General features: G+C 57.4%; 1 protein-coding gene across 1 annotated transcript; it reads left to right on the top strand.

The window, feature by feature from the left end:
* The first annotated feature begins 1,588 nt into the window (after positions 1-1,588).
* On the top strand, positions 1,589-13,732 carry EFNB1 (ephrin B1). The gene is made up of 5 exons (XM_032330778.1): positions 1,589-1,736; positions 10,238-10,515; positions 11,311-11,403; positions 11,592-11,720; positions 11,881-13,732. Exons 1-5 carry the CDS (start codon positions 1,609-1,611, stop codon positions 12,291-12,293), a joined length of 1,041 nt encoding a protein of 346 aa, XP_032186669.1. The 5' UTR covers positions 1,589-1,608; the 3' UTR covers positions 12,294-13,732.
* The last annotated feature ends 1,727 nt before the right edge of the window (positions 13,733-15,459 follow it).

Genomic DNA, 15,459 nt, shown 5'->3' on the forward strand with positions numbered 1-15,459 from the left:
GGAGGGCCTAGAGTCTGGCGTCTTGGGGCCAGGACGCTCGCTTTTGCTTTTTCAAAAGGCGTCTGCCTGCACACTTTCCTCTTTGCCCAGGAGGTGTCTTTCTTTATCGAAGAAAGATAAAAGTCTTTATCCCCGCTGGCCTGTTCCCGGGTCTTGCCTGCCCCTTCAGACAGGACAAGACTCTAAGTTTGGGCTCCCAGGTCCCACAAAGCTCTCCCCTGAGGCTGAGATTCCAAAGACCTGGTCCCCAGGGGCATCTCCCACCCACCTCCATCTGGTACTTGATCTCTTTTGAGTCTCCATCACCTATCGGATCTGTGTGTTTAGGACTCCAGGTCCAAGTGCAAGCAGACACTGCATTGTGAGGTAAGAAGGAGGAAGGCCCACCAGAGCCCTACGTGAGATGGGACATGGGACGGGGAGCAACCAGGCTACTTTTGTCACAGAGGTGGGCACAGAGCAGGACTTCAGGGTTCCTGTATAAAGAGAATGGAAGTACGTTCCCGGGATACTTGCGACAGGGCCTATCTGGTTCAGTGGGCCGGAGTGTCGACTAGGCGCGCGAGAGGAGAGCAGGCCGACAGCCCTAGAGGAACGCTAACTTCCACCCGCCGAGCGCTCTGGGAACGGGACTAAACCGGCCCAAGCCCTAACCACAACACCCGCACTCTCAAATTGGTGCCATCGTGAGCACGGCGTCCTTAAGAGCTCCCAGGAGCCCCGCCCCCTTCCTGTTCTAGGGGCGTGACAGGAGACAAGGACCCCGAGACGGAGCTTCCTATTGGCTAAGAGGAGTAGGGTCGGCCTTGCGTTCGCCTGAGCAGGGGAGTAGACAGCTCAGCGGCAGCGGGGGGAGTCTATGCGCGCTGGACAGCAGTGGGAGGCGTGTGAGAATCGCACTGGCCGAAGACCTTCGGGTGCAATCGCCGGGGAGCTAGGACTCGGCGACGGGGCTGCGGAGCGACCCGGCCGAAGCTTCAGAAGCGCAAATCGATGGGACTATCTCGGTCCGCTGCGTCTTCCCGCTCTTCTGAGTACACTGAACGGGGCCCCCGCTGAAGTAGAAGCTGTCGGTGGGGCGCGCAGCCCAGAGTCCCAGTGTGGCCTGGAGGAACGGAGACCGTGCCAGGGCGACCCAGCCGGGAGCCCCCGGACTGAGCTCGCATTGTGGGGAGACTCCCACTTCTTCCAAGGGCCGTCGATCCCGGGACAGTCGAGGCGTCGGTGCGGCCACCGAGTCCTCAGTGGGGAGACCCAGTCAGGGAAAGGGCGCGCAGACCCGAACAGTCTCGGGGAGCCCAGCGGAATCGGGCCGGATCACCGGGGGCGCAGAGCCCCCGTCGCGCCTCGTGCGGCGGAGAGACCAGAGGAGCAAGACCTCGGAGGCCGCGGCCCATGCCCGGGCTGGGGACGGCTGCCCAGTGAGTCCGCCTGGCCCGCCGGCCGGAGAAGAGCGACGCCGAAGCCGGCGGGAGGGGAGCACTTCAAGGCCGGTGACTGCGGAGGATGGGCGCCTGAGCGGTTCAGAGCGCAGCGCAGCACGGGAAGGCGAGGCCAGTTTGCTGAGGAGGCGCCAGGGGATCCCAAGTGCAGCCTGCTCCTGGGAAGATGGCCCGGCCTGGGCAGCGTTGGCTTGGCAAGTGGCTTGTGGCGATGGTCGTGTTGGCACTGTGCCGGCTCGCCACGCCGCTGGCCAAGAACCTGGAGCCCGTGTCCTGGAGCTCCCTCAACCCCAAGTGAGTAACTTATTGGCTCAGATCCCTAGGGGTGGGAGGCACTCCTGCAGGGTGAGGCCACGCGCCCCCGAGTGCGTGTGGGGAGGTGTTTCGAGGAGGAGCGGCGCCCCATTTTGTCTCTGGCGTTTTCGAGTGTGTTTTCCTGCGGGCGGGTGGGGCAGGGTGCGGCTGAGTGGGGTGGGGGGCGCTCGGCTGGGTTGTGACCCCTTGGCTTCCGCGCTCTCTCCTTCGCACGTCCTGGATCAAGTCGGGATTGCCGCGCCTGGCGGAGCTGGGAGTCTGGGCGCTCGAGGGCGCACCCGAGAGCTGGGTGGGGGAGAGAACGCATTCCCCTGTGGGGCTCCTGGGAACGTGGCGGTTTTCTCCGAGAGCCGCTTTAGGGGCGAGCTTGACCTGGGTGGGGGACGAGGCCGGAACACAGGTTTCTCGTTTGTTTGGCTGTGAAGGGACCACGGCTCGGGACTCCGCGCGTGGGGCGGGTGGCTGCGCCTGTATCCCCATTCGGGCTTCTCCCATTTCCATTTCTCTTTCTTCTCTCTTTGCTTCCCTAGCTTTTCGCTTTGCCGTCTCTTCTGGCCCTTCTTTTCTCCCTATCGGGGCCATGGAAGGGCGGGCGCCGCTCCCAGGCTCACAAAGGCGGCCGGTGGAGAGGGGCGGAGTGGGAGAGGGATTTGTTGGGGAGGGGAGTTCAATCCAGCGCCCGTCGGGGGACCAGTGGAGCCAGCGGCAGAGCTTCGAGGGCCAGCCCAGGCAGAGTGGCGTCGGAGCTGGCGAGGGAGGGAGTGTGGGATGGAAGGATTCCTGGCCGGGCGGGTCCCAGTGGCCCCCTCCCCCCGCCATGTCCCTCAGATTGGGAAGCTATGCTTAGCTTTTCCCAAGGGGTTGGGGATGTAGCTATGTAGAGGAGATCCTTTCTTTTCTTCCTCTTCCTTCCCCTTCGCAATCCCCCCACCCCCAAACAACACACACACCTTTTAGGGCGGTGGCTCAGTGGTTTCTGGGCTGTTAGTGAAGAGTCTGGTGCTATGTAGTGACCTCTGGACCTTTTACTCTTTTGGCATTCAGAACTGGGGTTGGAATCCAGGGTCAAGATTGCTCTTCCTGTTTTGTGGAGGTCCTGGTGATGTGCAGATACCCCTACTTAGTGGGAAACTGGGGGGCTTTGGCCTGCCCTCTGTGCTCTCTGATTTTTGTATCTGTAATCTCTTTCCACTCTTCTGGGCTCCCCGGCTAACTTCCCGGGCTCCTGCCTGCCTTGGCCTCTTACATTCCAGGGACAGTGGCTCTCTCAGCCCTGGAGTGGGAGAAGGCCGCTTCTCTAGTTCTATTCTTGGGTTAAGGTAGGGTCCTATTTACCAGTTTGTGGGATGGCTAAAACAAGGTCAGTGTAGAGGGTTCCGGAAAGGAAACAAGGTACAAGCAAAGGGATTGACAAGAATTTCTTCCCCACCCAGGAGCCAGACTGGGTGCAGCGCTCTCCTAACAGCAGGGAGTTAAGATAGTCTGGGGGCCCTGAGCTGTTTAGCTCAAGGGAAAGGGTTGTGAAGAGCCCAGTTTCCCCCCACCCCCTGCTTACAGGGGAGGTGGAGGCTGGAAATGCTCTCTCTCCAGTCAGGATAGCTGAAATCCGCCTGGGGTAGCCCATTATAGGGGCTCATGGGAGTGACCTAATTGCTCTCTCGGGTCTCTAACCAGAGATAGCAGGCAGCGCTGCAGCTGGAAAGGAGCCCTCCTGCAGAGTTGGAGGGGGGGCTGGGAGAAACATCTCTCTGAGCTTCTCCCTTTTTGTGTTTTGAGCCTTTAGTGCTGTGGACCAGTTTCCAGGTTTTTGAGTTCCACCCACCCCACCATCCACTTCAGGCTGAGGGCAGGCATCTGGGTGCAGGGTGAGGACTCAGTAGGACTACGTAGGACCCGCACAAATTCTGTCCTGTAATTGAGCAGATCCCAAGAATGGTGGGGGCCTGATGCTGGTGCCTCTGCATGCCCCCCAGTTCCATCCAGGCCCGGGGGTCTGTGTGTGTTGGTGCATGGGGGGCTGGGCAGGAGGACAGGAGGGGGGCACTGCCCTCAGCTCCACAAGAGCTCCAGGGGCTGCTTCTGCCACCGCACCCAACCCTCAGGCTGCCACAGCCTTTCAAATAAACAGTCTGTCTCTGTCTGTCTCTCCCTCTTTGCCTCCTGCACGAGTTCTCCCTCTCAGGTCTCTATTGGTTCACCCTCTCACACCCTCTATGAGCCTCACTCACCTCCCCTCTCCAGTGAGGCTCACCCTGCTCTCCCTCTTTCTCACACTCCCTCTCACTCTTAGTCACTCTCTGCCTCTTTTTCTCAAGTCCTTTTGTTTCTCGCACATGCCCGTGCTCTCCCTCACAGGCTCATTTTCTCTCTTCCCTCCCCTCTTCCTCCGTGCTTTTGGTCGCTTTCCTCAGCCTTGTCAGGAGCTGGCACCCCCCCCCCACTCAAATCTCCCAGTGCCTATAAACCTTGCTTAATTGCTTCCTTCTTGGGGAAAAGAAATCAAAATAAAGAAGTGGTGGGGCTGGGGGTATGTTTCCAGGTTCCAGGGTGCATGCAGCCCCCGCCCTGACTGAGAGGGGAGCAGGAAGCGCTGACTTAAGACTTCCAGGCTCTTTCCCAGAATTGGTGCTGGGGTCTTTCAGCGTGAAAGTCTCTGGGTGGTGAGGGCTTCTGCCTCTCCTTTGCCCCTCTTGTCAGATTTGCCTGATGAGCATGGGGGGTGGGCGGTAGGTTTAGTCCCACTACAGGTTGGGAGAAACCAGAGGGTATGCATGTGCTTGGTTGGGGTGGGGGCTGTGATGGAAGGTCCCAGAGTGGCCCCCTCCCCCTAGCCTCTTCCCCAGAGAGTTTGGGGCAGCCGGCAGGCCTCACACTTGAGTCCTCAGCCAAGTCCAGCTGCTGCAGTTCAGTCTCTCTGTCCCATTCTGACCCCTTCCTGCCCCCAACTCAGGTTCCCCCACCTCCAGGGAGTGGGAATGTGCCTGAGATCACATTACACCTTCCCTATAAGGAGGTGGGGGTGGGGGGTTCAGCTTGGTGTCCAGGACCCTTGACTCCAGCCAGCATGGGTGGGGGCAGCTGCAGACCCCAACCCAGGCTTGCCTGCTAGGAGCCAAAATGTTGGTCCCAGCCCCCTCACAGCTGTTCCAGCTCACAGTCCTGGGGAGGCCAGCTCAGGGGCCCCTTTCCGGGGCGGCTAGAGACCTGACCTCTTCTACTCTGGCTGATTGGCCACAGGTGGGGGCTTGAGAGTGATGGGAACCCAGCAGCTCCTAAAGTTTCCTGTTCCCCTCCCTCCCCACCCCCACCCCAGGCAGTTGGGCAAAAGCAAGAAGGGCCTGTGAGGCTGGGGTGGGGGCTAAATGGAGGGTTCCCTGTCTCCCCTCAGGTTCTCCGCTGCCTCATCAGCTCAGGTGGATGGGAATGGACAGGCCCTGGACACTACTGTTTTCTGGGGTTGGGACTGTGGAAGGGATGGGCCAGCCGGGAGGCTGCTTGTTGCCACGAAAACACCAGGTTTGGGGGAGGGTCCACTCTGTGATTATTAGGCAAGTTGAGGTGGGGGGCGTTGCTCACCAGCCACATCCTGGATTCCTGGCCCTGGAATAGCAGCCCCTCCTGTGTGTGTTTTCATAGTGGGCATTTTGGGGCGGGGGTGCCAGCAGCCAGGAGTGGAAGCTCCTTCAGCTTCTTCTAAATGGTACTGTGTTTGGCAGGCCAGCTTACAGTCAGGCAGCACCTTGCTACTTACTTACAAAGCATCCTCCTATGTGAGTTCGTTGGTGGTTCCCATCAGCCCTGGGGAGTAGGAATTGCCCCCCTGCCCCCTGCCGCCTGTTTCCAGATGAGAAGGCCTGTGCTGGAAGAAGGAAGTGACTTGTCTAGACTCAGCTCACAGGGGGCAGAGCTTGCCGTATGCCATTCTTTCCATGCCATCCTGCTCCCTCAGGATCTAGGAGAGAGAGGAATTCAAGGTGGGGTTTGGAAAGAGGAGCCGGCTCCCTGCCCCTGGGTTCCCCTCTTACCTCACAGGTGTGCGTGCATCTGTCCTTGTGACTCAGGCCCTGCCTGCGTGGGATGAGCAGTGCCCTGGCTTCCTTCTTCGATTTGGTTAGGTCTGCCTCTGAGGGCAGCCTGCTCCAGTCACCTGAACTCGGGGCGGTCAGCTCCTGCCTGGCACTCTCCCTCCTAAGCTCAGAGTGGTACCTTGGGTTCCTCTCTGGGCCAGGAGCCTCACTTCCTCTCAAGGATCCCACAAAAAGCAGACAACAAGGAAAGGGGTGTGAGTCCCCCTCCATTGGACCCAAGTATGAGCCTGGGAGGGCCGAGGGAGGGCAGAGTTCAGTGTAGGTGGGGAGGGTGACTTCCTCTGGGATTCTCCTGGCTTCTCTGTCTCCGACGGTGTGTGTGTGTGTGTGTGTGTGTGTGTGTGTGCGCGCGCCAGGACCCAGCTGCTGTTCCTGCCCACCCACGCCTGGGCGGGCACTGCTGGGACACGCCAGGCCTGCTCCTGCTGCCTCGGGGGCTGGGTGGAGCTGGAGGAATGAAACAGGAGCCTTTAATTTGGGGGCTCCCCACCCTTGCTGGGATGGGAGCAGACTTGAGCTTTGGCTTGGGGTCTGTCCTCCACTTGTCCTACCACTCTGTGGGTACAGGCACAGTGCCGCCGGGGTCTCCGCATCAAGGCAGTGGCTGGAGTCTACTACCAAACTTGGACTGGTGCGTCCTGGGACCAGGCTCTCCCTTCGGCCACTCTTTGACCACAAGTTTCTAGAGCCTGAGGGAAGGAAAGCATGAGCCTGGTGGAACATGGGCACATTTCTGGGCATGACCCCCATAGCTGCAAGCTGCCCCCACTGCAGATTGTTTGTGTTTGGACAGAGAGGGGCTCAGCGGGACGAAGGAAGCAAGAGGGCAGTTAGCCTCTGACCAGGATACTGCCCCAGACCCTTCAGTCTTCTCGCCTCCCAGGATTTTTAACTAGCAGTCATGGCGACACTTCTCAGCTCAACAGAAAGGCTGAGGGAGAGACTTGGGCTAGGGTGGAAGGGAAGAGGTAGGCCATAAGAAGGAGCTGGAATGCTCCAACAGCCTCCCCCAAGTCCTTTTCCTCCCTGGGGTGGCTCACTGGGGTCCTGGGGCTATCAGAAGCTGAGGAGGGAAGGCCTCAGGGGTTACCATGGCGACCTGCTTTGGGCTTCCTGCTGGGCCTTGTCAATCCCCTTATTTTCCAGAAAAGGGCTTTGTCTGGGGGTGGCCCCAGGCAAGAAAGCTTGGCCTGATAATAGTTTTTGAAAAGTGGGGGATAAAGAGTTTAACTTGGGGACAATCTCTTTGTCCTCCGCTCTTGCCCCTACTCCTAACCTGACATGTATGAGGGGAGACCTGCAGGGTCCCCCCCACCCTCGCCTGGATAGTATGACTAGTGTTTATGACTAGTGTTGTAGGCTTCACTCTTGCTGGCTACACACCTGCCCCTTATGTCCCCTTGCCATTTTCCTGGGCTTCTCGTAGGCCAAGAAGCAGTTCTGATGTTTGAGAAGATGCTGTGGAGGCACCATTATAGGGGATCAGGGTCAGAGAAGGCAGGTCTCATCAGGCTCCTCTTCCTTCTGCACTTTAGGGGAAGGTGAGTTTCCCTCTGCCAGCTGCTATGCAAATGAACTGATGAATATTCATGAAGTCTTTTGCTGAGGTTGAAGAGAGTCTGAGCGGTGTTAGGGGCCATAGTTCTTTTTTCTACCCCCTCCTCCATCCACTGTATAGACATCTGTTTCCTCGATGGCTCTGGATTCAAGGTAGAGCCCCCAGTAGCTGGAAGCCCTGTGTTTCAGATCCAGAGCTCCAGACCCTGAGCGGCCATAGATGTGCTTAGAACAGCTAAGCCCCCGGTGAGGATGCAAGGGCCAAGTGGCACGAGAGGTGAGATGACCTGTATCCCTTCGCATGCCCTCTGTGCACCTCCCATCACCTCCATGGAAGGTCTTGTTGAAGCGCAGCTCTGTGAGGAATCAGCCAAGGCTTTAGGTCTTCTTAGAGCCCTAGGGCTTAATGTCCCGGCAGAGGGTAGCGTCCTCCAGTCAGCTTGGAGCACCTCTCTTCCATAGGAATGTTCAACTGATCACACCGTCCCTCATATGAGGGACCTGGACTCAGTAGGTCTCAAAGTTTCCACTGGTTCTAAGAAGTTAGAAGTCATTGAATCCAGCTATCAGTGTGAGGCTGGGGAAATGAAAATGGCCTTGGGAATTATGGGGGCCTGGGGTGAGGCTGTTCCCTCTTCAGTGTTTATAGGGGCCTTCCTCCCATGCCTGCCTCCTTTTTGGCCCTCTAGAATCTAGGTACTAAGGGAAAGACCTTCTTGTTGTGGTTTTTACCCTCCTGTAGAGGAAGATGGCAGGTCTCAGCTTGTCAAAGCCTTGTTTAACACGGAGGGAGGGCTGCCTTTCTTCATCTGCTTGGTCTAGACTCACCTCCTTGTGTATCATTTGCCTCCTTTGAGTGAGGGCCCTGAGCTCCCGGGCAGGCCCTCGTACCTTGTGGTCCCCAGTGAGCAACAGGCCCCCAGGAAGAGGAGCCATGCTCTCCTGCTGTCAGCTCTGTTCCCTTGAAGTGCTACTTTCAACCCTCCATCGTCCTTGCTAGAAGGTCTGTCCCCAGTGGGATGCTTGTTGTGACACTTGAGGCCTTTCAGACTCGCCCCAGCTGAGCTTTTCCACCCCCTCTTCTGCTTCTCTCTACCAATTGTGGGACCAGCCACTGGCCTGGGGTTTGTGTTCTTGCCACTCCTGTCCATTCTTGCTCTGTGTTAACTTCTTATTTTCTTCCTCCCTCCCCACCCCCCCACCCCGCCAGGACCCACTTGCATTCTGCTCCTTCTGAGGAACCATCTCCTGTCAGATGAATTGTCTCCTTCCTCTCGCTGCTTCCAGCCCTTGCGGTTTGAGCCACCATCCTCCCACATAACCTACAGATAGCCTGGTACTGTCTGTTGCTAAAGCATGGATCCTTTTTACTTTTCTGACCCACAGCAGACAGAAAAATCCTCAAGGATGGGGTCGTAGCTTCTCTTCCCAGCCAGCCCCCGCCCCCGCCAAAAAAACCCAAGACTGGTGTCATAGGCATTTGCTGTTAGTATCTTGCCTCGTGGCAGACTAGACTGTTTCTAAGCAGGAGTCAAACATGTTGAGTACCTACTATGTGCTAGGCACTCTGCATGCACCAGTGTACCCACTCCACAATCCTGGGGCAGGGGTGATGGATAGGGCTCTTACCACTGCCAGTTTATAAGTGAAGAAGCTGAAACTCTGTGAGATCATACAGCTCATCCAAGGTCGCAGAGCTAGGAAGGGCCATGTCTGTCTGGTTCCAAAGTCTGTCTACTTTCTCCTTCCTCCATGCTATTGCCTTGCTCCCAGCTCCAGCCTGCCCAGGCTCAGAAATGGCCAAGATAGCACCATGGTTTGACTATAAGCTTACGTAAGGACAGAGTGATAGGGGTAGATGGGCTTGGGCAGTTGCCCTCCCTCTGCTACTCCCTGATCCCAGCCTTCAAAATTAGAAGATGAACCTGGCTCAGAAGGCATTTGGCCTGCTCCCTCAGGGTCTATAACAGGGGCAGATGTGGAGGTGGGGGTATTAGAACACAGATGTGTGAGGTTCCTGGGACCATCTCTTACATGATCTGTTGTCGGTGTTTGGGCCATTTCTCCCCTCCGTCTGCTCTTTTTTAGGATTGAGACTAGTCAAGTTTGGGGACTCAGGTCCTCACGCTATGGGGGTTAGATAGGTCCCCCCTCTAAGACACTGGCCTGTAGGGAGTGGGGAATGCTGTGTAGAGTCGCACCTCGCCAGAGACTACCCATTACTCCTTGGTTCCAAGCAATGCCTATTCCTCTCTCACTATCAGGCCCAAGATTAGCAAGGATGGGAGAGAAGGCTTGGGTCTCAGACAGGTTGAGCTCCCCCAGTTGTAGTCTGGGAGTCACAGGGGTGGTGGCTAAGGCATGTGTGGGCTCATTGTATGTTTGTGTGTGTGCATCTGCACACACACACACAAGCGTGCGTGCACACATGTGCTGGGGAGATGGTAGCAGTGGCTCTGAAGGGATGTAAGTGTGACGGGGGAAGGAGGAGAACAGGGCCACCACCTCCAAGCAGCCCAAGTCTGACACCTTTGGCCATGTCAGCCCCCTGCGGAAATGCCACATTAGGACAAAAGGCTCCCCCAGGTAGGCCGTGCCCCACCCTGCCGAGCAGTCAAAGCCTGGCAGCCTTGCCCATGGGCCACCCCTTCCACACCCTGCTGGCAGTGTGATCGTCTCTCCTCACCCCAGCCTGAGGATGGTAGAAGGACGAGATACCTCTCCTTCCCATCTCCACCTAGCAGGCTCAGCCTGGTTCTCATGGTGTGCGCCCCCAGTTCAGGGGAAGGCCCCGGACCCCCGACCCTGAGGCTGACTGTCTTCCCTTCTGGGCAGGTTCCTGAGTGGGAAGGGCCTGGTGATCTACCCAAAGATTGGAGACAAGCTGGACATCATCTGCCCCCGAGCGGAAGCAGGGCGGCCCTACGAGTACTATAAGCTGTACCTGGTGCGACCGGAGCAGGCGGCTGCTTGCAGCACTGTGCTTGACCCCAATGTGCTGGTCACCTGCAATCGGCCAGAGCAGGAGATCCGCTTCACCATTAAGTTCCAGGAGTTCAGCCCCAACTACATGGGCCTGGAGTTCAAGAAGCACCATGATTACTACATTACCTGTGAGTCCCTTCCCATCATAGGGTTCTCTCGTATGTGGTAGCAGCAGAAGTTTCTAAGTAGTACAGTGAGCTAGCACATGGCCTGTCTTGGTCTGGACCCCTCTGAAGACCGGTGTGCTCTCCTTCCAACCTGGCCTGGGATTTCTGGCCCTAAAATTCACCAAGAGGGTGGCTGCCAGTCCCCTTTGCTCTAGAAGTTGGGTGGGGGAAGACTCCCAATTTGTGGTGCCCACCTGAAGTCCTCATTTTCTTGGCCTGCCTAAGGTCTAATCTCAGGAATGGCAGAGTTGGCAGAGCTCTTTGGGATCAGCTGGCGGTTGGGCCTTTCTCTTCATGAGAAATTGGCCCTAAGATGTGAAGGAGCTTCTTGCCCCATGTCACTCGGGGAGTTAGGGACAGTATTGGGACTCCAGCCCAGTTCACCTGACTGGGTTCCTTCCAGTCTGTGCAGGAGCCTCACCCATATTCTGGTTCTGATTGTTTTGCCTCTGAGCAACATGGCTCAAAGAGAAGATGCCTTAGTGTCCACTGAGAAAGAAGGGCTAAGGCCTGGTCATGATCAAGGAGTAGCATCCTTGGGGGAAGCGCTAGTCTCTGATGTGGGCTGGGTCTGGGGCTGGCTACTCTGTTCTCAGTGCAAGGGAGATAGGCAGAAAGGTTCGCAGGTAGGTGGGAGCTGCTTGCCACCCCCCGCAACTCCCAGTTCGGTTCTTATGGGATAAGACAGCACTAGGATTTCTAGGTAGTGTGGGCAGACCTTTCTCTCCTGCTGACTTCTCTGGCTTCTTGCTACAGCTACATCCAATGGGAGCCTGGAGGGACTGGAAAACCGGGAGGGAGGCGTGTGCCGTACACGCACCATGAAGATCGTCATGAAGGTTGGGCAAGGTAAGTGCCCGGTGTGAGGGCTCCCCAGTTGAGCCTTTGCAACAGATGTCCCTGGCTTGGTATGCGTGCTTTCGGGAGTAGGGGAGGGGCAATGGGGTCAGAGTATCTGAGGTCTGACTTATAGGTCACTGTTGGCTTGTGCTAGATGACTGAGGTCCCTGGCTCACCCGTCCTCTCCCCACCCCCAGACCCCAATGCTGTGACGCCTGAGCAGCTGACCACCAGCCGGCCCAGCAAGGAGGCAGACAACACTATCAAGATGGCCACGCAGGCCCCCAGCGGCCGGGGTTCCCTGGGTGACTCTGACGGCAAGCATGGTGAGTGCTGTGGGTGTCTCCCAAAAGGGCAGAAGCCATTGCCTGGCCACCCTTTCAGGCCCTGTCTCTGAAGCGAGGCAGACGGGGCCCAGCCAGGAATGGGCAGTGTGTCCCTGGGACCCATGGCCAACCACGTCTCCCCTCCCTCCTCCTTCCTCAGAGACTGTGAACCAGGAAGAGAAAAGCAGCCCCGGGGCAAGCGGAGGTGGCAGTGGGGACCCCGACAGCTTCTTCAACTCCAAGGTGGCATTGTTCGCAGCCGTTGGCGCTGGCTGTGTCATCTTCCTGCTCATCATCATTTTCCTGACAGTTCTGTTACTCAAGCTGCGCAAACGGCACCGGAAGCACACCCAGCAGCGGGCGCCCGCCCTCTCCCTCAGTACCCTGGCCAGTCCCAAGGGGGGCAGTGGCACGGCGGGCACCGAGCCCAGCGACATCATCATCCCCTTACGGACTACAGAGAACAACTACTGCCCCCACTACGAGAAGGTGAGTGGGGACTACGGGCACCCTGTCTACATCGTCCAGGAGATGCCACCCCAGAGCCCAGCGAACATCTACTACAAGGTCTGAGGGCCCAGCGCAGCCTCGGGTCCCCAAGAGACAGTCGGCCAGGACTGCATCTCTCCTTTGTCCCCCACACTCCCTCCCCTGACCAGCTGTGCCCACCTTTGTATTTAGTTTTGTAGTTTCTTGGCTTTTATAATCCCCCTTTTGCCCTGCCCCCTGGGCTTCGGAGGGGGGTGCTTGTGCCCCCAGCCCCCACGCTCTTGTGCCTTCCCCCTCTGGCCAGGCCTCTGGGCTCTGCAGGGGCGCCCCTTCTTGGAGGGCAGGGTTGGACGCTGATGGACAGCAGGCAGGAAGATGCCCCCCCGGCTCTGCCCCCCTTCCGCCTTCCCCCCTTTCCCAGGACGGTTTGTCCACTATGATCACTGTTTTTAATGTTTTTGTGTTCATTTTTTAGCTGTCAACTCATTTTCATCTGTTTTTTAAAGAAAAATGGAAAAATGTAAAAGCCAGCCCCTCCTTGGGCTTTCTGAGCCTGGCCCAGCCCAGTTTAAGGGAAAAAGGGCAGGATATGGCCAGCCAGGAATCATAGGATGGTATCTCTTTTATAAACTCCTTGGTGTTTGGGGGAGGGGTGGCTTGGCCAGAGCTATTCTTGCCCAGGAGGGAAGATGAGAGTGCCATTGGGCAAAGCATCTCACCCTGCCCTCCTGACCCTCCTTCTACAAAGCTGATCTTGGCAATGGGGTAGTGGCTGCCACCCTTCCACCACCCCCCTCAAAAAAAAAAAAAAAAAAAAAAAACCTCTTCCTTGTGGGATTCTTGGGCATCTCCTGCCTCCCTCACTCTCACGGTAATTAACGTCTTAATTGGCTGTTGCCTGGGGAACAGGAGAGCTGCTGCAGGCAAATGACCTCATGGGGGTGGAGGGAGGTGAGGTGCCCAGGTGGCTATTTGCCCTGCAGAGCTGGGAGTTCCCCCTCCCCCTCCCAGTCCTGTTCTCTTCTCACCTTTGGCATCCTTTGGCCTAGTGGGAAACAGAGGCCCAGGGCAGAGACCTAAGCGGGTATAAAGCCAGGTGGCCTGCTCCTTTTCTGGGCTCTAGCACAGGCAGGTGTCCCCCTCAACCCAGCTTCCCCTGGCCCCTCCAATCTTGGGCCAGGGCCTGGAAAGAGGAAGAGGCTGCCCAGGGCTGGGCCAGCACGCCGTGCACTTTGACCCCGGTTCCTTGCCAGCACGGCTGCTAACAGACTGCCACTGGAGTGCGCTTTGTAGGCGCTCCCCAAGTGGCCATGGAAGGAGCTGGGCCTATCACCACCCACCTCTATACTGCCTCCTGGCCAGCTGCCCACCCCAGTGCCAGGTGGGAAAGGGAGCGAAACAGCCAGCCCCTTCCAGGTGGCAGTTGGAAGGTTTTTTGTTTTTGTTTCTGTTGCCATTTGTGTAAATACTAGTCTTTTTGGAAGAAATAATGTAAAGATGTTTTGTATAAACTCTGAATTATTTTCTTGTTGCTTTTTTCTTAGAAAAAAAATGAGAACTAAAAAAAAAAAAATTAACCACATGGAGAAATGGGTGTAAAATGGTGTCATGATATTGGGGAATGAGCTGTGAGTATGTGAGTGTTTGTGTGTGTGTGTGTGTGTGTGTGTGTGTGTGTGTGAGAGAGAGAGAGAGAGAGAGAGAGAGAGAGATTGAGAGAAGGAGAGAGAAAGATTTCCTGTGCCCAAATCACTGACAATCTGGGCAGGTATGGGAAAAGGGTGGCTTTCCTAGTGGAGCAAGATGTTTCAGGTGACCTAGGCCTATCCTATTTTCCCCCACCCCCTACCCCAAGTTCCTCTGCCCTCTTGTTCTGCTGGAGCCTGCAGCCCTTTCTCCCTGTCTGTCCCGTCACCTCCGTGGCACAGGCCATGAGCATCCGCCCAGTCTGTCATTAGGCTCTGCTAGAGAGAGTTGATGGGGGAGGGGGTGTTCCCATGGGAACCTGGGTGTGTCCACAGGCACTGCCACCACTTGGCTGGAACTACATCTGGGACCTGCTGGCAGGCCTGGCCCTGTCCTGCCTCAAGATACCTAAAGGTAGATAGAAATAACTTTCCAAGAGTTGGACCTCAGCTGTGGCCCACTGGGGACTGGGGTTGCTTCAGGCCACCCAGTTCACTTCTTAGCCAGAAGAATCTTCCTCTCTTGTCTTCAGAGGTGGGCTACCCCAGAGTCCTCACTGTGGCATACTCAGGGGCTTCTGGCTGGCAGGCAAAGCCCTAGAGCTAAGCAGCCATGAACAGCCGTGAGCACCCAGTGTCCCACAGGCTGTGGGTGCAGGAGGGTCTGGCCCCAATCCCTCAACAGAGGGGCAGAGTGGCAAGGGCCTGGGGCCTTCCTGCTCCAGTCTGGGGGTGGGGAACTCCCTGTAGAGCTGGCCAAGGCAGATGTCAGGAGAGGAGGCAAGTGAGATCCCAGTAGCTAGAAATGGATAAGAAGGCACTAGAGGAAAGAAGAAGGAGGAAGGAAGGGGAGGGCTTGTTAGTGATCCAGAGCAGGAAGTCTTCAGAGAACAAGCCAAGGTACAGGCAGAGCTATGAGGGAAGTGGGAAGCACAGGGAGAGGAAGGGGGAGGAGAGCTATGGGACCTGTAGGGTGAAGGGAAGGGAGGCTGGGCTGGAGCAGGGCTGGGCCTGGCTGGGGTGCTCCTGGAGCCAGCTGGGGCAGAGGCTGTTTATTTGGTTTCTCATTAACCAAAGGAAGTGCCTGGATCAGATGGGGCCTCTGCTACTTGACTGCCTGCCCAGAGTGGGGCCCCCAGCCTGGGTCGGGGGGTCTTTAACCAGGGCTTGGTTTTCAGGACAGGTTGATGTCTCTAACTGGGGTGGAGCCTGACCGGCTTGATTGAGCCCTTCATGCACTTCTGAAACTCAGTGTCTTTGGGTGGTCCCCCACTATCAGCTGTCAGCTACCCTCTTGCCCTGCCGGTGGGGGGGTCGAGTTCCTGGGGGCCCCTTTTGAGTAGCTGTGGGGGTGTGAAGGCAAGTCAGTGGGAGAAAGCTGGGGAAAGTGCGGGGCCGCCTCTCTAACAGCCCAGATCTGTGACTGGCTCTTCCCACTTGCTCTGGCCTGGGGGCCGTGGCGGGTGCTGGATTGGGCTCGGTGCCTGAGCCGTGCTGGCCACACAGTGGTGCTCAGTAGCTCCTTGCGGCAGTGTCCTTCACCTGGCCCGCGCCTGCCACTTGTC

Source organism: Mustela erminea, chromosome X, assembly GCF_009829155.1.
Source record: "Mustela erminea isolate mMusErm1 chromosome X, mMusErm1.Pri, whole genome shotgun sequence".
Taxonomy (NCBI): Eukaryota; Metazoa; Chordata; class Mammalia; order Carnivora; family Mustelidae; genus Mustela; species Mustela erminea.

What these genes read in the sequence shown, in the direction of transcription:
- EFNB1 (XM_032330778.1), top strand. Translation starts at nt 1,609, where the DNA reads ATGGCCCGGCCTGGGCAGCGTTGGCTTGGCAAGTGGCTTGTGGCGATG. An exon ending in TGGAGCTCCCTCAACCCCAA is followed by an intron (nt 1,737 to 10,237) that starts GTGAGTAACTTA and finishes CCTTCTGGGCAG; the next exon opens with GTTCCTGAGTGGGAAGGGCC. An exon ending in TGACTCTGACGGCAAGCATG is followed by an intron (nt 11,721 to 11,880) that starts GTGAGTGCTGTG and finishes CTCCTTCCTCAG; the next exon opens with AGACTGTGAACCAGGAAGAG.